This window comes from Oncorhynchus mykiss, chromosome 11 (assembly GCF_057628025.1).
Source record: "Oncorhynchus mykiss isolate SJ-2025 chromosome 11, ASM5762802v1, whole genome shotgun sequence".
In the NCBI taxonomy this organism is placed as follows: Eukaryota; Metazoa; Chordata; class Actinopteri; order Salmoniformes; family Salmonidae; genus Oncorhynchus; species Oncorhynchus mykiss.
In genome coordinates this window covers 41,233,152-41,258,064 of record NC_143032.1, presented here as the reverse complement: position 1 = coordinate 41,258,064, position 24,913 = coordinate 41,233,152, and the positions used below count along the sequence as shown (strand labels likewise).

Here is a 24,913-nt window from a genome sequence, read left to right as displayed (position 1 = left end):
TAGTTTAACCAAAATATGTTAAGACCTAGAATTGTCTTGTGTATCCCACAAAAATGGTTCACTGTTATAAGCTAACTTTTTTTGATGAATTTTAAGCAAAATTCCTCAAATTCCAGGGCTTAACTTCCCATGGAATATTTCAGGCTAAATTTCATGTAGCCTATTTGAAATGATGAGCGCTTCTTACTGTCACATTTTCATGTTTATTAAAGTACTTTTCATTAAAATCATATGGTTTTGTTTCAATACTTCAAAGCCAAATGGTAGGTCCAGGTAGTCACAAAAATAGATTGTTGGTTAAATTGTGATTTTTAATTTTGAAATGGATGGAGCGAATTTTGGAGTAGCAGCTTTTCCTCACTGCTCGGATTTCCAACAGCTAAACTCCACTCACATGCTCTGGTTTGCACACGTATGTCTGTGGTGCACTCGGACATATGTATGCGCACAACTGCATGTGCCCCCCCAAGTTAATTGTGTGTATGGAGTCATTCATACCCATATTGACTAATATGTGTTGTGTGCATTGAGCCCATGTCGTGACCGATAGCAGCAGTTGCTCCTATGAGCAGTTAGATGTCTTCCTTCTCCTTCAGTAACTCTCCAGTATCACACATACATGGGGATATCAGGTGGAGTTGACCTATGGTGTACTTGAAAGCAATCAAGCCGAAATGGGGAGGGACATGCCTGAACTTGTCCTCTAATTTTCATTGCACAACCTTCTTGTTGCAAAACGTTTTGCTATGGTGTGCACTAATGCTTACACCCCAGGTGGAGTTGACCTGAACATACTAGCTGTGAATACAATCGGGAATCCCTTTGGATCTCAGTGCACGGCTGATTGTAGTTGTGCGGCTATTCCAGGTTTTTGTTGACATTGCCCATACTTATCCATCCATCCTCTACTCTATCCAACAGACCGAGATTGCCAAGAGGCTCAATACCATCTGTGCACAAGTCATCCCCTTCCTCTCACAGGAGGTAAGTGTGTGTGTGTGTGTTCACAGTACTATGAAAGGTATTACGTGCTGAACATTGAAAGGCACAAACAGGTAAGCCTCTTGCAATCTTCTTTCGCTCCCCTGTATTGTGTGTATGTGTGTGCCCATGCAGCACCAACAGCAGGTGATCCAGGCAGTGGAGAGGGCCAAGCAGGTCACCATGGGCGAACTGAATTCTGTCATCGGGGTACGTGTCCTTCCCGGTCTACCACCCACAGTAAATGCACTCTACTACAACTTCCTGTGTTTGTGTGTACTGTGATGGTGTGTGTATGTGACATTTTATTACTGAAATATTACGGAGTCATTTACCCAAGGATATGGTACTACTGTGTTTGGCAACCATAAGATCTGCTGTGTGTAGGCTGCTGTTTTGGATTTTCTCAACGGTTCTGGGCTTTGGAGGGGGTGGGGGCTTTGCTCGATGGCTGTGGCAGGGGGTGGCAGTTGCCATTTGTGTCTTAATTGCAGGATTCTAGTGTGTGTATGAAGAGGGTTTGAGCGTCTGGTCCTCTCACCAAGCTGTCAGTCACCCTGTTTATGTGTGTTAAATGAGTGTAATGAAGCGTGGCCACCCTCTCACCCCCCCGCGGCTTACCCTAAAGGCGTCAGCATTCTTCAGTTCGGCTGGCACATACTCCCTTAAGACCTTTGCTTGAAAAACAAGAAAAAATGGCAAGAGTGTACTGTCTCTCTATTTGGAGACGTTGTAGAATTAATCTAAGATGACTCAATTTACATCTAACTATGTAAGATGTTTTGTGCAGTGTTTCTCAATAAAAAAAATGCTTGAGAAATGATTTGTCTCATTGAAGAATCCCTACTGTTAACCAATCCCCAATGAAGGGGCGTAGATAATATATGCACAAACTCTTCCAAACTGTTTTGGCTGGGAAGCATGTGGACACCTTAACACCCCCTAACACACAGGGCTCCCCTTGCCTCCACCAATACCTCCCCTCCATTGACTCTCACTGTGTGTGTGAGAGAGCGTCCTTTGCTGTGCTGTTTTGGCACAGCGAACAAGGGCTTGGATGGTGCGTGTGTGTTTTGGAGGGCAAGCCCAGGGATTAGCGCTGTGAATGAGTAGGCATGGAGATGGGGATAGAGTGCTGTGGCGTCTCTCCTGTGGTTCTCTGAAGGGGGGGTTGCTTAGTCAATTAGGTGAGATAAAGAGGGTTGACCTTCACCACCACCCCTCCCCCACTCTACTGCTGAAATCTCCCTCCCCCCGTGGCAAACCTCAGGGGTTTGATTCCCGTGGCTACTGTCTGAAGACGCAATAATTTATGTTTTGGAACACAAAAGCATTTCACGCTCAGACGAGCACCTGATTTGGTGTGAAAGACACCGAGACCTGACAGCTAAACGCCCCCAATCCAGCAGAGCCCCCACCCTCCCTGGCCTGCAGGCAGCAGCTGTAGCTCTCTATAACACCCTCCTCTCGTATCCTCCCTCAGGCTCTGGGCTGTGATCCCAGCTGTCACCATTGTTTATTGTTTGACCCCAGAGGGAGGTGTGTGTGTGAGAAACTGTGTGTGTGTGTGTTAAAGGGGAGGTTTACTGCCTCTGACATTATTTGTAAGCATGCCATGTCGTTGAAAGCTGCTCTTGATGGAAAAACTGAAGGGTCATGAATTCCTCTATATTTTCACATTGATCACTCGGCTCCGTTTGTGTATTAATGCCTTGTCGTATTGATTGACACACTTTCCAGTGGTAGGCCATATTGATTATGGATTAGTAATTGATTGCCTCTCCCTCTCTCTCCTGTAGCATCAGCATCTGTCCCACGCGCACGGCCCCCATGTCCCCCTCACCCCCCACCCGGCTGGGCTCAACCCAGCCCACTTGGGGGGAGGGGCCAGCCTGCTCGCCCTGTCCAGTGCCCTGGGGGCGCCACCGCACCACCTGGTGGGCAAAGAGGACAAGAAACACACGGCGGAGGCCGAGCAGCTAAGAGGTGAGCAGCAGCCACACCCACTGTTGCTGGGCCTGCACCTAAGGAGGAGTCTGTCTAGCCCGCCCACATAGACAGACCAAACTGACAAGACTGTATCATCATTGGGTTTGTTTTATAATAAATATACTGAACACCACAAGTGCAGGGCTCAGGATTAGAATTTCTTTCTTTTTGTGTGTTTTGTCGTGCCTCCCTCGTGTGCGCCCTGATGACCTTATCACCTTGATGCTGTGTCATCGTTGCTATGGGAACAGAGCAAGAGCCGGGCACAGTAAGTACTTCCTGTTACCTCTGGCTGCATCCTCCTCCTCATACCCTCCCCTACTCATTCCAACGTTCACACCTGTATATATATATGTATATTGTCTGTCTCTGTCTGTCTGTCGGAAGTTTACATTCACCTATATATTTAAACTCAGTTTTTCACAATTCCTGACACTTAATCCTAGTAAAAATTCCCTGTCTTAGATCAGTTAGGATCACCACTTTATTAGAAGAATGTCAGAACAATAGTAGAGAGAGTTATTTATTTCAGCTTTTATTTCTTTCATCACATTCCCAGTGGGTCAGAAGTTTACATACACTCAATTAGTATTTGGTAGCATTGCCTTTAAACTGTTTAACTTGGGTCAAACGTTTTGGATAGCCTTCTACAAGCTTCCCACAATAAGTTGGGTGAATTTTGTCCCATTCCTCCTGACAGAGCTGGTGTAACTGAGTCAGGTTTGTAGGCCTCCTTGTTCGCACACGCTTTTTCAGTTCTGCCCACAAATGTTCTATAGGATTGAGGTCAGGGCTTTGTGATGGCCACTCCAATAAGGAGTGTTGTCCTTAAGCCATTTTGCCACAACTTTGGAAGTATGCTTGGGGTCATTGTCCATTTGGAAGACCCATTTGCGACCAAGCTTTAACTTCCTGATGTCTTGAGATGTTGCTTCAATATATCCACATAATTTCCCTGTCTCATGATGCCATCTATTTTGTGAAGTGCACAATTCCCCCTTGCAGCAAAGCACCGCCACAACATGATGCTGCCACCCTCGTGCTTTACGGTTGGGATGGGGTTCTTTGGCTTGCAGGGCTCCCCCTTTATCCTCCAAACATAACGATGGTCATTATGGCCAAACAGTTCTAGTTTTGTTTCATCAGACCAGAGGACATTTCTCCAAAAAGTACAATCTTTGTCCCCATGTGCAGTTGCAAACCGTAGTCTGGCTTTTTTATGGCGGTTTTGGAGCAGTGGCTTGTTCCTTGCTGAGCTGCCTTTCAGGATATGTCTATATAGGACTCATTTAACTGTGGATATAAATACTTTTGTACCTGTTTCCTCCAGCATCTACACGTGTTCTGGGATTGATTTGCACTTTTTGCACCAAAGTACGTTCATCTCTAGGAGACAGAACACGTCTCCTTCCTGTGCGGTATGACGGCTGCTTGGTCCCATGGTGTTTATACTTGCGTACTATTGTTTGTACAGTTGAACGTGGTACCTTCAGGTGTTTGGAAATTGCTCCCAAGGATGAACTGGACTTGTGGAGGTCTCCAATTGTATTTCTGAGGGAGGTCTTGGCTGATTTCTTTAGATTTCCCATGATGTCAAGCAAAGAGACACTGAGTTTGAAAGTAGGCCTTGAAATGCATCCACAGGTACACCTCCAATTGACTCAGGCTAATTTACATAATTTATCAGAAGCTTCTAAAGCCATGACATTTTCTCCAATTTTCCAAGCTGTCACAGGCACAGTCAACTTAGTCCATGTAAACTTCTGACCCACTGGAATTGTGATACATTGATTTACAAATGAAATAATCTGTCTGTAAACAATTATTGGAAAAATAACTTGTCATGCACAAAGTAGATGTCCCAACTGACTATAGTTTGTTCCCAAAACTATAGCTTGTTCACAAGAAATTTGTGGAGTGGTTTAAAAATGAGTTTTAATGACTCCAACCTAAGTGTATGTAAACTTCTGACTTCATGTGTGTATGTATATCACACACACACCAGTCAAAAGTCTGGACACACCTACTCTTTCAAAGGTTTTTCTTTATTTTTACTATTTTCTACATTGTATAATAATAGTGAAGACCTCAAAAGTATGAATTAACACACATTGAATCATGTAGTAACCAAAAAAGTGTTAAACAAATCAAAATATATTTGAGATTCTTTAAAGTAGACACCCTTTGCCTTGATGACCGCTTTGCCAACTCTTGGCATTCTCTCAACCAGATTCACCTGGAATGCTTTTCCAACAGTGTTGAAGGGTTTCCCAGATATACTGAGCACTTGTTGGTATGCAGTTGCCATACGAAGCGGTGATGCAGCCAGTCAAGATGCTCTGACCTTGTAGGCTGTGTCATTGTCGATCAAGATTACCACAGTGATGTGGTCTTCAAACATAATGATGGTTTTGGAGTCATGCGCGGCAGCGGATGAACAGGGAGTACAGGAGGTGACTAAGCATGCCATGACCAGCCCTTCAAAGCACCCTTCACTGCCCCTGAATTGTGAGCAGATTGCTCCTCCCACTCTCCTAATCCCACGCTTAAAGGGTCTCATTGTGTTTAATACAGCCACTGACAGGGGGGAGCATTGTATGACCTCAGAACGGCGGGAAATTGCTTGTGTTTGTGGGTCAGCAATCTGCTTTCTAAAGCCTTTAAATAATGTTCCCCCTGAGAGGGAGGGTGTGTAGGAGCCTTTGGCTGGGGACAAGGAGAGGGGAGGCATGGGGAGAAAGAGGGGGGGGGCTCCCTCCCCCACGGCCTGTCTGTTGGGGCTGTGTGTAGCTCCTGGAGGCACATTTTGAATGACAGATTTAGGCCTAAATGGACTCCAACATGATGGGCTAATCCACAGAGTCAGGAACTGGGGGAGGGGATGGTGGAAGTGAATCACACACACAAGTACACACTGCCCTTTAGCTGCCGCTGTAAAAGCTGGACAGAGCTAGGAGAGGGAGGACTGATAGAGCGGCAGAACAACTCGTACTAATCAGGGCCTTCTCGCTGTGTTGCTCCAATGTGCCCGAAATGAATATGTATGTGTAACCCCACCACTATCCAAATGGTGTAGTTGTGGGGACTGCATGACACAAGGGCTTTGACTGAAGACTGGCAGACAGCCCCACCTTGGCCTATAGCACATACAGTGGGGAGAACAAGTATTTGATACACTGCCGATGCTGTAGGTTTTCCTACTTACAAAGCATGTAGAGGTCTGTAATTTTTTTAATCATAGGTACACTTCAACTGTGAGAGATGGAATCTAAAACAAAATTCCAGAAAATCACATCGTATGATTTTTAAGTAATTAATTTGCATTTTATTGCATGACATAAGTATTTGCTCATCTACCAACCAGTAAGAATTCTGGCTCTCACAGACCTGTTTGTTTTTCTTTAAGAGGCTCCCCTGTTCTCCACTCATTACCTGTATTAACTGCACCTGTCCACACACTCAATCAAACAGACTCCAACCTCTCCACAATGGCCAAGACCAGGGAGCTGTGTAAGGACATCAGGGATAAAATTGTAGACCTGCACAAGGCTGGGATGGGCTACAGGACAATAGGCAAGCAGCTTGGTGAGAAGGCAACAACTGTTGGCGCAATTATTAGAAAATGGAAGAAGTTCAATCCCAATAGAAAATCTTTGGAGGGAGCTGAAAGTACATATTGCCCAGCGACAGCCCCGAAACCTGAAGGATCTGGAGAAGGTCTGTATGGAGGAGTGGGCCAAAATCCCTGCTGCAGTGTGTGCAAACCTGGTCAAGAACTACAGGAAACGTATGATCTCTGTATTGCAAACACAGGTTTCTGTACCAAATATTAAGTTCTGCTTTTCTGATGTATCAAATACTTACGTTGTGCAATAAAATGCAAATGAATTACTTAAAAATCATACAATCTGATTTTCTGGAATTTTGTTTTAGATTCCGTCTCTCACAGTTGAAGTGTACCTATGATAAAAAATTACAGACCTCTACATGCTTTGTAAGTAGGAAAACCTGCAAAATAGGCAGTGTATCAAATACTTGTTCTCCCCACTGTATCTGCTATTTCCTTATTTCTTTCCACCTTGCCCATTCTTCACATCCTCTCTTCCTGTCTTTGGCAGAGTAATACCCTGCTGGTTGCTGACAGTTTGAGGAACTCAGACAAGCGACGCAACGGACCTGAATTCCCCAACGACACCAAGAAGAGGAAAGTAGAGGACAAGGACTCTAGTCATTATGTAAGCAGCAGCAGTGAGGTTGATAACTGTGTGTGTGAACGGTGAATGACATTGACAAACCTTTTGTCCCCACAGGATAGTGATGGAGAGAAGAGTGATGACAACCTGGTGGTGGATGTCTCCAATGAGGTATGTGTGTGTGTCAAATAAAATCTAATTTTATTTGTCACATGAATTTAGCAGGTGTAGTGAAATGCTTATGTTCCTAGCTCCAACAGTGCAGTGGTATCTAACAATACACACATCTCAAAGTAAAAGAATGGAATTAAGAAATATATTAATATTAGGATGAGAAATGTCGGAGTGGTATTGACTAAAATACAGTACATTACAATATATACATATGAAATGAGTAGAACGATATGTAAACATTATTAAAGTGACCAGTGTTCTATTATTGAAGTGACCACTGATTCCATGTCTATGTACAGTGGGGCAAAAAAGTATTTAGTCAGCCACCAATTGTGCAAGTTCTCCCACTTAAAAAGATGAGAGAGGCCTGTAATTTTCATCATAGGTACACTTCAACTATGACAGACAAAATGAGAAAAAGAAATCCAGAAAATCACATTGTAGGATTTTTTTATTAATTTATTTGCAAATTATGGTGGAAAATAAGTATTTGGTCACCTACAAACAAGCAAGATTTCTGGCTCTCACAGACCTATAACTTCTTCTTTAAGAAGAAAACCTCCTTCCATCAGCAAGGGCATTGAAGATGAAACGTGGCTGGGTCTTTCAGCATGACAATGATCCCAAACACACCGCCCGGGCAACGAAGGAGTGGCTTCGTAAGAAGCATTTCAAGGTTCTGGAGTGGCCTAGCCAGTCTCCAGATCTCAACCCCATAGAAAATCTTTGGAGGGAGTTGAAAGTCTGTGTTGCCCAGCAACAGCCCCAAAACTCTAGAGGAGTTTAGAGGAGATCTGCATAGAGGAATGGGCCAAAATACCAGCAACAGTGTGTGAAAACCTTGTGAAGACTTACAGAAAACGTTTGACCTCTGTCATTGCCAACAAAGGGTATATAACAAAGTATTGAGAAACTTTTGTTATTGACCAAATATTTCTTTTCCACCATAATTTGCAAACAAATTCATTAAATCCTACAATATGATTTTCTGGATTTTTTTCCCCTCATTTTGTCTGTCATGGTTGAAGTGTACCTATGATGAAAATTTCAGGCCTCATCTTTTTAAGTGGGAGAACTTGCACAATTGGTGGCTAAATACTTTTTTGCCCCACTATACATAGGGCAGCAGCCTCTTACGGTGCAGAGTTGAGTAACCAGGTGGAGGCTGGTTATTGATGGCTATGCTGTCTGATGGCCTTGAGATAGAAGCTGTTTTTCAGTCTCTCTGTCCCAGCTTTGATGCACCTGTACTGACCTCACCTTCTGGATGATAGCGGGGTGAGCAGGCAGTGACTCGGGTGGTTGTCCTTTGGCCATCCTGTGACTCTTTCTAACGTATACATGCCGGTCTTTTAGGGAAAGGAAAAGGAGGATACCTAGTCAGTTGCACACCTGAATGCATTCAACTGAAATGTGTCTTCCAGATTTAACCCAACCCCTCTGAATCAGGCCTCGCTATATGGCTCAAAGCAACTCTATGGATGCCGTATGGGCCCTGGTCAAAAGTAGTGCACTATATAAGAAATAGAGTGCCATTTGGGACGCATATGATAATTTCACATCAGGGGAAGTAGGGCGCTGAGTGTGAGTCAGTGTGTGTGTGTGTGTGTATGACCCCCCCCTCTCCAGGATCCTGCCTCCCCTCATGGTACACCCCTGCCCTCCCCCAGAGAGAACGGGCTGGACAAGACACGCCTCCTGAAGAAGGACCCATCCTGTAGCCCCGCCTCCACAGCCTCCTCTGCAAGCTCCTCTTCCCTCAAGTCCAAAGAGATGGGAATGGTGTGTGTGGCCAAAGCTCTCCATACACTAATACTTTTCGCTGTCTGAAGAAGTCTTTAATGCTGGGTCACAGAAACACACTTTTTAATGGACCTTCCCATTTCCCTCTAAAGAGTGGTGGAATATCTTATCTCTTTCCACCTTTCTCAATCCATCCCTTGATTTCTCTCTCCTTTAATGGTGTGATATCTGGGTAAAGACAGCCTATATGTTTCCATGGCAGCGTGACAAGCCAGGTACGCCTCAACCGAAGTCGAGCACTCCCACTCACCGAGGAGACTCCACACCCGGACCCAGTGCCACACCCACTCTCCGCCCCAGCCTATCCAAGCCCCCCTCCATGGAGCTACCTCACCCACCTAGTAAGATAAACTTCACCCCATTTTAATTTACCTCAGTACCTTTTCCAATCATACCTAACAGCCTATAGTACAGGCTACCTACTAATATGCATTTGTTTAGTTTAATTAAAGGCATACTACACTCAAACTATATTTTTATATTTTGTTCATTAGTCCACTGTTAATACAATCCCAAAAATGTTTTGCATGTCAGCAGTCAAGTTTTGAAGATGGAGCACTTTCAGTAAAGAGTTCAAACTTGCCTTTATGATGCGTTTTGTGTCATATGGTTATGAATATGCTGCACACTGACTGCACTGCAGATACATTAAACCCATCTGAAAACAGCTCTTGTCTACTCCCTAGCCGCTGGACTGCGGACTCCGCTGGCGGTGTCAGGGCCGTACCCCGGGCCGTTTGGCATGCTGCCTCACGCCGCCATGAATGGGGAGCTGGCAAGTGCCGGCGCAGGCTACGCCGGCCTCCACAACATGTCCCCTCAGATGAGCGCTGCGGCGGCCGCCGCTGTGGCTGCCTACGGACGCTCCCCTATGGTGGGTGTGTGTGCTAGTGTGTCTCTTATTCCATATTGTGCGATCATTGCGTGTCTAAACGGCTAAATGTTGGTATGTTTATGTAGGTTCCGTTGCTGTATCTACTGACCTCATTTCTCTGGTGTGTGTGTGTGTGCCCGTGGCTGTTTGAGCATGTACTCCTCATCATCACTCTGTGTGTACTCATCATCCCTCTGTGTGTTCTCCCTCAGGCCGGCTTTGACCCTCATCCTCACATGAGAGTCCCTGGAATGCCCCCAAGCTTATCAGGCATCCCTGGAGGCAAACCGTGAGTTGCGTGTGTTCCGTATATAAACTGTAGGAGAGTGTCTTTTAGCACTGTGTTCTCCGTAGTAGCAAGACAAATATCCCCTCAATTCCACCTTTCCCCTTACTAAACCTTCTCCTCTCAGAGCCTACTCCTTCCATGTTAGCGCCGATGGACAGATGCAGCCGGTACCGTTCCCTCCAGATGCCCTGGTGGGCCCTGGCATCCCGCGCCATGCACGCCAGATCAACACACTGAACCATGGTGAGGTGGTCTGTGCTGTCACCATCAGCAACCCCACGCGCCATGTCTACACAGGCGGCAAGGGCTGCGTCAAGGTCTGGGACATCAGTCACCCTGGCAACAAGAGTCCTGTGTCCCAACTGGACTGCCTGGTGAGTGCTAGACCTAATATACACACTGTTACCCAAAATTACACAGTTGAAGCATGTATTCAGTAGCATTGTTCTTCAACCAACATCACAGGATGTGTGTTTGTGGGCAGGGCACATGCTTTAAATATACACCTACAGTACCTGTCAAGTTTGGACAAATCTACTTTTTCTTTATTTTTACTATTTTTAACATTGTAGAATAATAGTTAGGACATCAAAACTGTGAAATAACACATATGGAATCATGAAGTAACCAAAAAAGTGTTAAACAAATCAAAATATATATTGGCATTCTCTCAGCCAGCTTCAGGAGGTACATTAGTCACCCGGAAAACATTTCAATTAACAGGTGTGCCTTGGTAAGTTAATTTATGGAATTTCTTTCCTCCTTAATGCATTTGAGCAAATCGGCTGTGTTGTGACAAGGTAGGGGTGGTATACAGAAGAGAGCCCTATTTGGTAAAAGACAAAGTCCATATGGCAAGAACAGCTCAAATAAACGAGAAAGAGAAACGACAGCCCATTACTCTAAGAGATGGTCAGTCAATGCAGAAAATTACGGATTTTGAAAGTTTCTTCGTGCAGTCACAAAAACCATCGAGCGCTATGATGGAACTGTCTCTCATGAGGACCTCCCACAGGAAAGGAAGACCCAGAGTTACCTCCGCTGCAGAGGATAAGTTCATTAGAGTTACCAGCCTCAGAAATTGGAGCCCCAAAAAAATGCTTCACAGAGTTCAAGTAACAAACGCATCTCAACATCAACTGTTCAGAATAGACTGTGTGAATCAGGCCTTCATGGTCAAATTGCTGCAAAGAAACCATTACTAAAGGACACCGATAAGAAGAAGAGGCTTGCTTGGGGTCAAGAAACACAAGCAATGGACATTAGACCGGTGGAAATCTGTCCTTTTGGTCTGATGAGTCCAAATTTGAGATTTTTGGTTTGAACCGCCGTGTCTTTGTGAGACGCAGAGTAGGTGAACGGATGATCTCTGCATGTGTGGTTCCCACCGTGAAGCATGGAGGAGGTGGTGTTGGTGTGCTTTGCTGGTGAAACTGTTGGTGATTTATTTAAAATTCAAAGCACACTTAACCAGCATGGCTACCTCAGCATTCTGCAGCGATACACCATCCCATGTTGTTTGCTCGTAGTGGGACTATCATTTTGTTTTTCAACAGGACAATGACCCAACACACCTCCAGGCTGTGTAAGGGCTATTTGACCAAGAAGGAGAGTGATGGAGTGCTACATCAGATGACCTGGCCTCCAAAAGCACCTGACCTCAACCCAATTGAGATGGTTTGGGATGAGATGGACCGCAGAGTGAAGAAAGCAGCCCCCAAGTGCTCAGCATATGTAGGAACTCATTCAAGACTGTTGGAAAAGCATTCCAGGTGAAGTTGGTTGAGAGCATGCCAAGAATGTGCAAAGCTGTCAAGGCAAAGGGTGGATACTTTGAAGAATCTCAAATATAAAATATATTTTGATTTGTTTAACACTTTTTTTGGTTACTACATAATTCCATATGTGTTATTTCGTAGTTTGGATGTCTTCACTATATACAATGTAGAAAAGAGTAAAAATAAAGAAAAACCCTTGAATGAGTAGGTGTCCAAACTTTTGACTGGTTCTGTACCACTTTGTGTGCATAGTTTGTGTATTAGAGACAAAAAATAACTTTGCACGCGCTTGTCAGAACCGAGACAACTATATCCGCTCGTGCCGGCTGCTCCCCGACGGCCGGACGCTCATCGTGGGGGGCGAGGCCAGCACACTGTCAATCTGGGACCTAGCCACGCCCACTCCACGCATTAAGGCGGAGCTGACCTCCTCAGCCCCGGCCTGCTATGCCCTGGCCATCTCCCCTGACTCCAAGGTGTGCTTCTCCTGCTGCAGCGATGGGAACATCGCCGTCTGGGACCTGCACAACCAGACCCTGGTCAGGTAAGGACCACATGGGAGAGAATACATTGCCAATAGGTAGCAGGTAGAAATTTGTAGCCTCTAACCACTGGTCCAGTGTCAGATATTGTTTCATCCCCCTAATGGTCAGTCATGTGTGCATACATTTTCATATGGGTGGCTCCATATGAATTGAACCCACAGCCCTTGGCATTGCAAGGGCTGTGCTCTACCAACTGAGCCACACAGGACCACGTATTTTTGATAACATCTGTTAATTGTGTGTGTGTGTGTGTGTGTTTATCACAGACAGTTCCAGGGCCACACAGACGGAGCCAGCTGTATTGACATCTCCAACGATGGGACCAAGCTGTGGACGGGGGGGCTGGACAACACCGTACGCTCCTGGGACCTAAGAGAGGGACGCCAGCTGCAGCAGCACGACTTCACCTCACAGGTACATGCACGCATACACACATCCCTGAAAGACACACAACCGCTCCAGCTGCACGACTTGAACCACAGGTACACACACACCCCGCAAACACACAGGAAGGGCTCTAAAGTGCGATCAATTTGGGCGAATGTACAACCAAATATTTTTGCTGTGTGACCAGGGGTTTTATTTTAGGAGCACAGTGCGACTACGATAAAAGTATCCCAGATAATAATTGTTGTAATGATAAGGCTTCGCTGTACCGTTGTTTTTGAGTGCCATGAAGGGTAAAGCGAGTGCAAATTCGTTAGCGTCATGGTTGCACCATAACTACAGCGAAAATGGCTTGCTTCTAGCCCTACCAGGTCAAGAGATCTAACCTATTTTACCGCCACAACATTTTTATCTACCTATAGTGGATCGCCGGGACCTTCTACATTCATAAATCACGCTGTGGGCTGTTCTAAAACTACTCGTGTGTCGACGTTATTAACCATTTTGATGACATTTTGTTCAGTCCTATTACCTCATTGGCAAGCTAACAACCTGGTAACTTTATTAGGGCCCTATGAAATCTGTTTTTTTTCTCCCAAATTCTGTTTCTATCTTTCTGAATTTATTTCCGATTTACGTTAATTTTATCATCAAGATTGTCTAATAATACAACTGAATAAAAAGTCAATTTAATAAGATATAACAGTACATTTGTAATGATGCAACACACTTTTGCACTTTTTTTTATCAAGGAAAGTGCTTCAATACAGAGTTCTACTAAGTGTTTCATTATAAATGGAAAATAAATCATGCAAGAATCTAGGCAACAATGCAGCAACCTTCTCTATTTCCAGCTGGCTGAGGATGTTTGTGATTGCTTGGGAGGATGACTTTTTTGCCACCAAAAACTCTCTGTACAGATGAACATGCTCTGCATGGTACTTCACTATCTCAAACCAGCTATTCCATCTGGAGCTCACTGCTTCAGGAGCCTTGACCTACACAAACTCTTCAAAATGAGGAAGCTCACCTATCTTCTCTTTCTGGCAGGCTTCTTGAAGAAGATGGATCTCATCCATGTCACAAGTGATGCAACTTCAGATAAATATTTGTAGTGCTGTCATGTGTTAGGGAATGATCAGAATTAGTTGGGTAACATAGATAAGATGTTTTATTTTCATGATATGCTTATGAGTTATTTCTCATAAGAATGTATTTTGTTGTACTATAGTGGTGGCCATTGGCAGTTATCTGTTCTATGTCAAGACTAAGTTGCATGGGCCGCAGAGAGGGGAGAGGTCAAGGGGTCATCATGTGTAAACATATATTTTGTGCCAGTCACTCCCTACTTTTCCCATCGGGGAAAGGAGGATGGCAGTGTCTGGAATCATTCTATCCTCTCCGTGAGTTTGTCCAGGATTGGTTGTATTTAGAATTGGTTCTATCTAAATGACAATTTGATATATATCATAGGGTGGGGGTAATGTCTTGGTACCATTTTGTACCTAGGACGAGATAAGAGCTTTGTTTAGGAGACCAAACTGAACGATAATTTATAGCCAACTCTGTCTTCTTTGGGGATACTCCTCTGAAGTAAAGTATTTTCTTTGTAAGTTCCTAAGACCTGTGTTTTGTCATGTCGTCTTGAGAGGGGGTGGATCTTTGCTATAAAGGAACCCATTTGCCATTATGTTGGGCACTCTCAACTTTTCATTAGAGATACTGAACTGTTGAAAGTCAAAATGCTATTGCAAAAGCTTAATTATTATTAAAGGTGAAGATTAAGCATAACTCTGACTCGTGTGTGATTTGCTCTCTCATCATTTGGTAATTAAGGAAATTTCCACGACACATGTCTCACCCACCAGATTGATGACATGGCAGAGTTCCTTTCAGAACCTCCTTGAATGCCTTCAGGCATTAGGAGGCATTATCTGTGACCGCTGCCCAGGCATCATTCAGGTTCAGATCGTTGCTGTGGAGGGAGGCTAGTATAGCTTGGGAAAACGTTGAGTCTGTCTGTCCACGAAAATGACATCCACCAGAAAGCACTGGTTTTCAACACCTACAATGAAAGATAAGGAAAAACTTGAATTATGTTTTTACCTAAAATAATATTGTGAAACTAAGTGTTATTTAAATTTCAAGGTTAAACACAATATAGATACAGCGATCGTTAGCTAGATGGAGGCAGACGGCTGCTGACATTATGCATCGCTGTATTTCACCACGATAGATCATCGTTTGGAATATCACAATTTCCATGCGTACAATTCACACTGCAGAATGTAAATGTAGGCTATTGCAATGGTATATTAATAGGCTAAGTTAACTCACCAATGACGATGTTTAGAATGCTGCAATCCCTTGGATCTGTTGTCTTGTCAACAACCACCACAAACTTCTTCCCATGGTCCTTTTTGTAGAACGGCAGTCATATGTTGGTCGAACACACTGGGCAGGTGCGTTTGACGGAGGCTGCTCTCATTTTCTCAAAGTCCTGAATAAATTATTGTCTTGAATCTGCTGATGCGCTTGCACTAGTAATGGTTGTTTGAAGAGGCATGCTCTGGATAACACGGTGCTTTTCCTTGTTCTTCACATGGGCTTTAGACTTTAAGTGGCCATCACATGTATTTTTATGGGTCCAATCAATAGTATGTTGACAGAATTTGCAAAACAGCTTATCGCCTTACTCATAATAGTCCTTTGGGTATTGCTCTGCTCTGAATTTAGGGGTTAGGGTCGACTTTGCCCTCTGACAGCCTCTTCGTCATGTTTCTCAAAGTGACAGCCAAGTTGTGAGGTGACAGCCAAGGGGTAGGTTACTACAATAATTAGACCTACTTTAGATTTTTTTTAACGGAATTTCAGCCAAATTATGGAATATTCTGCAAAATTCCACGTTTTACAGTTGATTCCATTTTATTACCAAATTTCGCGATTCCACATAGGAAATCATAGGGCCTGGCCCTACTTAACCAGGATATCCACACATTTGGAGGCACAGATAAAGGAAAAGGCATAGCTTCTTCAGGACATCAATGATCATAGAAATACATTCATGATCTCTGCATGTCTTTTAAAGTGACAGTGTAAAATATTCAATGTTATACACCTCAATGGGAAAATAGTGCTTTTATACAATGTAGAAACCTAATATTCCACATATTACTTTGTAATTTCAATGACCGGTATTTGTATATACATTTTTAGCTTTTATAATAAACATATGTTTTTCCATGTTTACATATTAGTTTCTAGGGCACAAAATGGCTAGAATTCATAGGCTGCGTTTAGACACAGGCCAATTCTGATATTTTTTCCACTAATTGGTCTTTTGACCAATCAGAGCTGATCTGATTGAGATGAAGCCAATATTGGGCTTTTATTTATTTATAAAATCTTATTTTCTGTTGCTTTTCGGTTGCTACCAATGAAAAATAATCATTTGGAGCCCGGGCATCTAAAATCACTGTTGAGGAATGATCTCATACCATTTGGTCGCTGCTCGTTTTCTCCTCGCAACGGTGTATTCTTTACAGCCTGCTAGTGCAATAGGCGTATCCAGAGTAATACACTATGTATCTGTTATGTGAAAATAGGGAGCACAATAGTGTAATACACAATAGTGTAATACACAATAGTGTAATACGCAATAGCACCGGAGGGGATGGCTGCTGTTTTGTGTTATTTTGTGGGTTTTTTCCCCCGCATTGTTTTACTTATTTTGTTGATGCTACCGTCTCTTATGACCGAAAAGAGCTTCTGGATATCAGAACAGCGATTACTCACCTCGAACTGTATGAAGATTTTTTTCTTTAACAGCTTCTACCCCCAAGCCATAAGACTCCTGAACCATTAATCAAATGGCCACCTGGACTATTACATTGACACCCCCATTTGTTTTTACACTGCTGCGACTCGTGGTTTATTATCTATGCATAGTCACTTTATCCCTACCTACATGTATACATTTCCTCGACTATCCTGTACCTCCGCACATTGACTCGGTGACGGTACTCCCTGTATATAGCCTCCATTGTTATTTTATTGTGATTTATTTTTAAAATATTTTTTTTACTTAAGTTAATTTAGTAAATCTTAACTCTATTTTTGAAACTGCATTGTTGGTTAAGGGCTTGTGTTAAGTAACCAGTGTTGGGTTGTTTTCGGTGCAAATATTATTATTTTTTAACACGTTTAGCCCTCTAGCAGGATGATATTAGCTTAACACCTAAGGAGTGAATTGTGAAGGGGAGAAAGGCAGGGTTGTTTATTGTGGCAGCTGTGTCTGTCTGTGTCGATTTCTCATGCCCCTGAACACACACACGCTGATCAGAGACCGGTTTCCCAATAGCGATGGAACATTTTTCCTACAATGGCCGAAGATGCAACATGCATTTCCCCCAAATACCACGCAGAGAGATTGGTTGCTAAGTTGGAGTATATGTCGATACTGATAGGATTGAAAGAAAGGAAGTGCTGCTCTCGGATCAGCTTTCTCCATTCACATTTTTCCTTAACATTATAATTATTTCACAATTCTGATGAGGGATCAGCTTGAGGCACCTTATTCTGTTTACCCAATAAAAATGTACAAATTCACCATGTTAGGCTACACATCATTAAATGTATTGAGACAAATTAGACAGTAGACTACAAGTAGTGAAATGGAGCTCAATTGATTGAACGTTAAATGTATTTCAATTGGATTGAAATAGGCCTGTAGCCTACAGTTTTATGTTTTAATGCAGTCATCTAATTTTTCATTTGAATCGTATTTATATTGCTTGTTTATATCAATTGCAAACACATTGGTAACTTTGTATTTGTTGTGAACTTTGTTCGGAAGTCACAAGGAGACAGAAACATATGATTTATCAATGTTCTTCTCTGTATAAAGTGACACGGGAGGGCAAAAAAAGCATCTAATGACACACTTAGCTGTTCTACCAGTGGTCTGAGGCAGGTGTTTAAATTACGAGCGTTTTCAAGTGCAACGTTAATAACGATGCTTTTGGGAAACCGGGCCCTGGTTGTCCCCTGCCCTTTCTGTAAATCTTCTCTCTGGGTTACTACTGTATGTATCTGTCTATCTCTCACATGAACACACACACACTGACCATGTTGTCCCTCTGCCCCCTCTCCAGATATTTTCTCTGGGGTATTGTCCGACGGGAGAGTGGCTGGCGGTGGGGATGGAGAGTAGTAATGTGGAGGTGCTCCACGTCACCAAGCCAGACAAGTACCAGCTCCACCTCCACGAGAGCTGTGTGCTTTCCCTCCAGTTTGCTTCCTGTGGTAAGGCCATGTCACCAGAGCTCTGGCTGACGTGCTCAAGATTTGTGTATGGTGCGTCTCAAATGGCACCCTATTCCCTATGTAGTGCACTACTTTTGACCATGCTCAACAGAGCATTGGGGGCCATTTGGGACGCATACTATGTCTTTGTTAGCTGTGTACTGTATTGTACTTGATTTACAGTATCAGTCAAAAGTTTGGACACTTACCCATTCAAGGGTTTCTTTATTTTTACTATTTTCTACATTGTAGAATAATAGTGAAGACATCAACACTATGAAATGGCACAAGGAATCATGTAGTAACCAAGAGTGTGCAAAGCTGTCATCAAGGCAAAGGATGGCTACTTTGAAGATTCTGTATGGTCGATGCATCTTAAAAACAACGATGTTACCGGCTTTTGTCTCCATGTTATGTTGGCATTTTCTAACTGATGGAACTAGCCCCCAAATGAGTCGCCTTTCCCTGGTTCATTTTCCACTTTGAACCGAGATGTATTAAACTCCCTGTTTTAATACAGGTATTCAGTTCAACTTTTTTTGTTGACCTAGTAGACAGCCTTATTCTGTTTTCATTGGAGAATCTCAATTGTATTTTGTATTTAGTTGTGTCCTCTCTCCTCAAAATCCATTGGAGGAGAAGGTCAGAGGGGAGGGACTTCTGACTTTATCATCCAGTGGGTTTTGAGGAGGCAGGAGGTGAGTCAAGAAAATGCAATTGGCTCTCTCCTTGTCTCTTCATATACAGTAGCTCTAATCCTAATGTGATGTGATTTGATTGTTTTTTTAATTCATTTTATTTATACTCTGGGTTCTCTTGGATTTGGCCCCTGCATCCACAGTAGTATATGTCCTAGCTCTACTGTATGTCTATGTGATTCCTAAAGCTCTGTCTCCTATTTCTCTGCCTGCCCAGGAAAATGGTTTGTGAGCACAGGGAAGGATAACCTGCTGAATGCGTGGAGGACACCGTACGGAGCCAGTATATTCCAGGTACACACACACACCTGTCCACTTGGACAACCGTCTGTTCACTCCGACGGCCTTCCTACCAACATGTTTTTTATTTATCTTGTATCAAGGCTGGGTGTTGAGCTTGCTCTAATCTTTCTCGCTCTCTCTCGCTCTCTTTCCTATCTAACTCTAGTCGAAGGAGTCTTCGTCAGTGCTAAGCTGTGACATCTCAGTGGATGATAAGTACATAGTTACAGGTTCTGGAGATAAGAAGGCCACTGTCTATGAAGTCATCTACTAGACTGCACTGGTGAACACTAGGATCAGAAACTGACCACCCAAAGTAGCTTTCACTGTCCTAAAACCAACCCTGGGTCAGGGGATACTGCAGAAAGTTCTACACCCTTTGACTTTTTCCACATTTTGTGTTACAGCCTGAATTTAGATTTATTTTTGGTCACTGGCCTACACAAAATACCCCATAATGTCAAATGGGTTTTGAGTCAATAAGTATTCAACCCCTTTGTTATGGCAAGCCGAAATAGGAGTAAAAATGTGCTTAACATGTCACACGAAAAGTTGCATGGAATCTGTGTGCATGGACTCTGTTTTAACATGATTTATGAATGACTACCTCATCTCTGCACCCCACACAGTGCAATTATCTATAAGGTCCCTTAGTTGAGCAGTGAAAAGAAGCATTGGTAGATGGATAAAATTAAAAAAACAGACATTGAATATCCCTTTTTAAATAACTTCCCATAGTGAAGTTATTAGTTACACTTCGGGTGGTGTATCAATACACCCAGTCACTAAGATACAGGCATCCTTGCTAACTCAGTTGCCGGAGAGGAAGGAAACCGCTCAGGGATTTCACCATGATGCCAATGGTGACTTTAAAATAGTTTAATGGCTGTGTTAGGAGAAATCTGATGATGGATAGCATTGTAGTTACTCCACAATGCTAACCCAATTGACAGTGTGAAAAGAAGGAAGCCTGTACAGAATACAAATATTCCAAAACATGCATCCTGTTTGCAACAAGGCACTAAAGTAATACTTCAAAAAATGTGGCTAAGCAATTAACATTTTGTCCGGAATACAAACGGTGATGTTTGGGACAAATACCACTCTCCATATTTTCAAGCATAGTGATGGCTGCATCATGTTATCGGTATGCTATTAATTGTTAAGGACTGGGCATAAAAAAAATACATAAGGAATGGAGCTAAGCACAGGCAAAATCCTAAAGGATAACCTGGTTCAGTCTGCTTTCCGCTAGACACTGGGAGATTAATTCACCTTCAGCAGGACAATAACCTAAAACACAAGGCCACTGGAGTTGCTTACCAAGAAGACAGTGAATGTTCCTGAGTGGCCGAGTTACATTTTTAACTTAAATCTATGACGACCTGGAAATGGTTGTCTAGCAATGACCATAACCAATTTGACAGAGCTTGAATAATTTTGAAAATAATAATGGGCAAATGTTGCCCAATCCAGGTGTGGAAAGCTCTTAGAGATTTACCCATAAAGACTCATAGCTGTAGTCCCTGCCAAAGGTGCTTCTACAAAGTATCGACTCGGGGGTGAATACTTATGTAAATGAGATACCTGTATTTTATTTTCAAGAAATTAACAAACATTTCTAAAAACATGTTTTTACTTTGTCATTATAGGATGTTTGGTGGGTGCCTTTAAACAGTTTGGAAAATTCCATAAAATGTCATGGCTTTAGAAGATTCTGATAGGCTAATTGACATCATTTGAGTCAAAAGAGGTGTTCCTGTGGATGTATTTCAAGGCTTCCCTTCAAACTCCGTGCCTCTTTGCTTGACATCATGGGAAAATCAAAAGAAATCAGCCAAGACCTCAGAAAAAAATTGTAGACCTCCACAAGTCTGGTTCATCCTTGTGAGCAATTTCCAAATGCCTGAAGTTACCACATTCATCTGTACAAACAATACTACGTAAGTATAAACACCATGGGACCACGCAGCCATCATACTGCTCAGGAAGGAGACGCGTTCTGTCTCCTAGAGATGAACATACTTTGGTGCGAAAAGTGCAAATCAATCACAGAACAACAGCAAAGGACCTTGTGAAGATGCTGGAGGAAACGGGTACAAAAGTATCTATTAGAGGTGGACCGATTATGATTTTACAATGCCGATACCGATTTATTGGACGACCAAAAAAAGCGGATTCCGATTAATGGGCCAATTTTATACATATATTTGTAAAAATGACAATTACAACAATACTGAATGAACAATGAACACTTTTATTTTACCTTAATATAATACATCAATAAAACCAATTTAGTCATAAATAAATAAATAATGAAACATGTTAAATTTGGTTTAAATAATGCAAAAACAAAGTGTTGGAGAAGAAAGTAAAAGTGCAATATGTGCCATGTAAACAAGCTAACGTTTAAGTTCCTTGCTCAGAACATGAGAACATATGAAAGCTGGTGGTTCCTTTTAACATGAGTCTTCAATATTCCCATGTAAGAAGTTTTATGTTGTAGTTATTATATGACCATTTCTCTCTATACCATTTGTATTACATATACCTTTGACTATTGGATGTTCTAATAGGTACTTTAGCCGAATCTCGGAAGTTGATAGGCTTGAAGTCATAAACAGCGTAATGCTTGAAGCATTGCGAAGAGCTGCTGGCAAACGCAGGACAGTGTGTTTGAATGAATGCTTACGAGCCTGCTGCTGCTGCCTACCACCACTCAGACTGCTCTATCAAATCATAGACTTAATTATAACATAATAACACACAGAAATATGAGCCTTAGGTCATTAATATGGTCAAATCCAGAAACTATAATTTTGAAAACAAGATGTTTATTTTTTCAGTGAAATATGGAACCGTTCTGTATTTTATCTAACGGGTGGCATCCATAAGTCTAAATATTGCTGTTACATTGCACAACCTTCGATGTTATATCATAATTACGCAAATTAGTTCGCAACGAGCCAAGCGGCCCAAACTGTTGCATATACCCTGACTCTTGCAATGAACGCAAGAGAAGTGACACAATTTCCCTAGTTTAATATTTCCTACTATCATGAATTTATTTTAACTAAATATGCAGGTTTAAAAAATATACTTCTGTGTATTGATTTTAAGAAAGGCATTGATGTTTATGGTTAGGTACATTCGTGCAACGATTGTGTTTCTTTTGCAAATGTGCTTTTGTTAAATCATCCCGTTTGGTGAAGTTGGCTGTCTTTGTTTGGAAGAAATGGTCTTCACACAGTTCGCAATGAGCCAGTTGGCCCAAAATGCTGCATATACCCTGACTCTGTTGCACAGAACGCAAGAGAAGTGACACAATTTCCCTATTTAAAGGAAATTCATGTTAGCAGGCAATATTAACTAAATATGCAGGTTTAAAAATATACACTTGTGTATTGATTTTAAGAAAGGCATTGATGTTTATGGTTACGACAGTGCTTTTTTCACGAATGCGCTTGTTAAATCACCCATTTGGCAAAGAAGGCTGTGATTCAATGATAAATTAACAGGCACCGCATCGATTATATGCAACGCAGGACAAGCTAGATAAACTAGAAATATCATCAACCATGTGTAGTTAACTAGTGATTAAGTTAAGATTGATTGTTTTTAATAAGATACATTTAATGCACTTTACCTTGGCTCCTTTTTGCTCTCGCACAACAGGTTGTCAGCCTGCCACGCAGTCTCCTCGTGGAGTGCAATGTAATCGGCCATGATCGGTGTCCAAAAATGCAGATTACCGATTATGGAAACTTGTAATCAGCCATTCCGATTAATCGGTCGACGTCTAGCATCTATATCCACAGTAAAACAAGTCCTATATCTAAACCTGAAAAGCCGCTCTGCAAGGAAGAAGCCACTGCTCCAAAACCTCCATAAAAAAGCCAGATTACGGTTTGCAACTGCACATAGGGACAAAGCTCAAACTTTTTGGAGAAATGTCCTCTGTTCTGATGAAACAAAAATAGAATTGTTTGGCCAGATTGACCATCGTTATGTTTGGAGGAAAAAGGGGGACGCTTGCAAGCCGAAGAACCCCATCCCAACCATGAAGCACAGGGGTGGCAGCATCATTTTGTGTGGGGGCTTTGCTACAGGATGGACTGGTGCGCTTCACAAAATAGATGGCAACATGAGGTAAGAAAATTATGTGGATATATTGAAGCAACATCTCAGGACATCAGGAAGTTAAAGCTTGGTCGCAAATGGGTCTTCCAAATGGACAATGACCCCAAAGTTGAGACAAAATGGCATTGGAGTGACCATCACAAAGCCCTGACCTCAATCATATAGAAAACTTGTGGGCAGAACATAAAAAGTATGTGCTAACAAGGAGGCCTACAAACCTGACTCTGTTGCACCAGCTCTGTCAGGAGGAATGGGCCAAAATTCACCCAACTTATTGTGGGAAGCTTGTGGAAGGCTATCTGAAACGTTTGACCCAAGTTAAACAATTTAATGGCAATGCTACCCAATACTAATTGAGTGTATGTAAACTTCTGACCCACTGGGAATGTGATGAAAGAAATAAAAGCTGAAATAAATTATTCTCTCTACTATTATTCTGACATTTCACATTCTTAAAATTAAGTGGTGATCCTAACTGAGCTAAAACAGGATTTTTACTAGGATTAAATGTCAGGAATTTTGAAACTGAGGTTAAATGTATTTGGCTAAGGTGTATGTAAACTTCCGACTTAAACTGTATATTTAATCAAATTTTGAATTCAGGCTGTAACGCAACAAAATGTGGAATAAGTCAAGGGGTATGAAAACTTTCTGAAGGCACTACTGTATATACGTGACCTTTTAACTGTACAACTGACCCTGGGTTATGGGATCCTACAGAACATTCTCTATACATGACCATTCATGGGCAGAGCTTCCAGAACAATTGATGATGGACAGACAGTCGGATGGATTCATGGATATAGAGAGATGGATCGAAACCTCATTATAGACAGATGGACAGAAAGGCAGACCGAAACCTCAGAGGTGCCAAATTAATGGCATTGTAGTTTATTTTTACAGACAAAGAATGTGAATGTCCTGGTGACCTCTACCATTTGTGACCTCTGACCTCAGCTTGCTCTTCTTTCAGACATGACTTTCCACTCAGACCTTTCACACCCTAGTACTGTGTCCCTTCCTACATGTCTGCTATTGCTATCATGTAATTCGTTTTCTTTTCTTTGTATTTTATCGGTCGAGTACTTGTAATAAGTGTATATATTTGTTTTCTTACAGTAATTGCTTTAGAAATAACAAATGTTTGGTATGTCTTTTACATGGAAAATATCTAACCAGTTAAAAACACTAAATGGTCTTACTGCTAGCTAATATAAATCAATTGAAATGTCTAGATAATAAATGTTCTTTTTATTCTAACAAACGTCTTTTCTCTGGCTTCCAAAGTGAATTGTGACATTCTTGTTCTTGGGCATGGTCTTTCATCCAAGAAGGCCTATATTTAAAGACTACATGGGTTAACTCGTATGTAGAGACTAATCAGATCTGGGTGAGAATGTCAAATGGCACTCATTGCTATAGTCATAATCTTGATTTTCATCTTAAAGCTCATCAATGGCAGACGTGTTGAGGTTA

At 42.3% G+C, this 24,913-nt stretch overlaps 1 protein-coding gene across 13 annotated transcripts in view; it reads left to right on the top strand.

Annotated features, from left to right (window-relative positions):
• LOC110535683 (transducin-like enhancer protein 1) overlaps nucleotides 1–19,848 on the top strand; it is a 39,595-nt gene extending 19,747 nt beyond the window's left edge. For 3 of the 13 annotated variants that reach the window (XM_021620848.3, XM_021620851.3, XM_090190099.1), the window contains 16 exons: nucleotides 922–984; nucleotides 1,117–1,221; nucleotides 2,781–2,967; nucleotides 3,222–3,238; nucleotides 7,089–7,205; nucleotides 7,281–7,334; nucleotides 8,967–9,119; nucleotides 9,343–9,481; nucleotides 9,809–10,014; nucleotides 10,227–10,303; nucleotides 10,428–10,677; nucleotides 12,378–12,625; nucleotides 12,893–13,040; nucleotides 18,167–18,317; nucleotides 19,233–19,309; nucleotides 19,464–19,848. In XM_021620848.3, the coding sequence (XP_021476523.2) occupies nucleotides 922–984; nucleotides 1,117–1,221; nucleotides 2,781–2,967; nucleotides 3,222–3,238; nucleotides 7,089–7,205; nucleotides 7,281–7,334; nucleotides 8,967–9,119; nucleotides 9,343–9,481; nucleotides 9,809–10,014; nucleotides 10,227–10,303; nucleotides 10,428–10,677; nucleotides 12,378–12,625; nucleotides 12,893–13,040; nucleotides 18,167–18,317; nucleotides 19,233–19,309; nucleotides 19,464–19,571 (2,100 nt within the window). In that variant the 3' untranslated portion in view covers nucleotides 19,572–19,848. Of the gene's footprint in view, nucleotides 1–921; nucleotides 985–1,116; nucleotides 1,222–2,780; nucleotides 2,968–3,221; nucleotides 3,239–7,088; nucleotides 7,206–7,280; nucleotides 7,335–8,966; nucleotides 9,120–9,342; nucleotides 9,482–9,808; nucleotides 10,015–10,226; nucleotides 10,304–10,427; nucleotides 10,678–12,377; nucleotides 12,626–12,892; nucleotides 13,041–13,867; nucleotides 14,805–18,166; nucleotides 18,318–19,232; nucleotides 19,310–19,463 lie in introns of those variants that run through there. The other 10 variants (XM_021620850.3, XM_090190100.1, XM_021620849.3 and 7 more) reach the window with 9 other exon arrangements.
• Nucleotides 19,849–24,913: the final 5,065 nt, after the last annotated feature.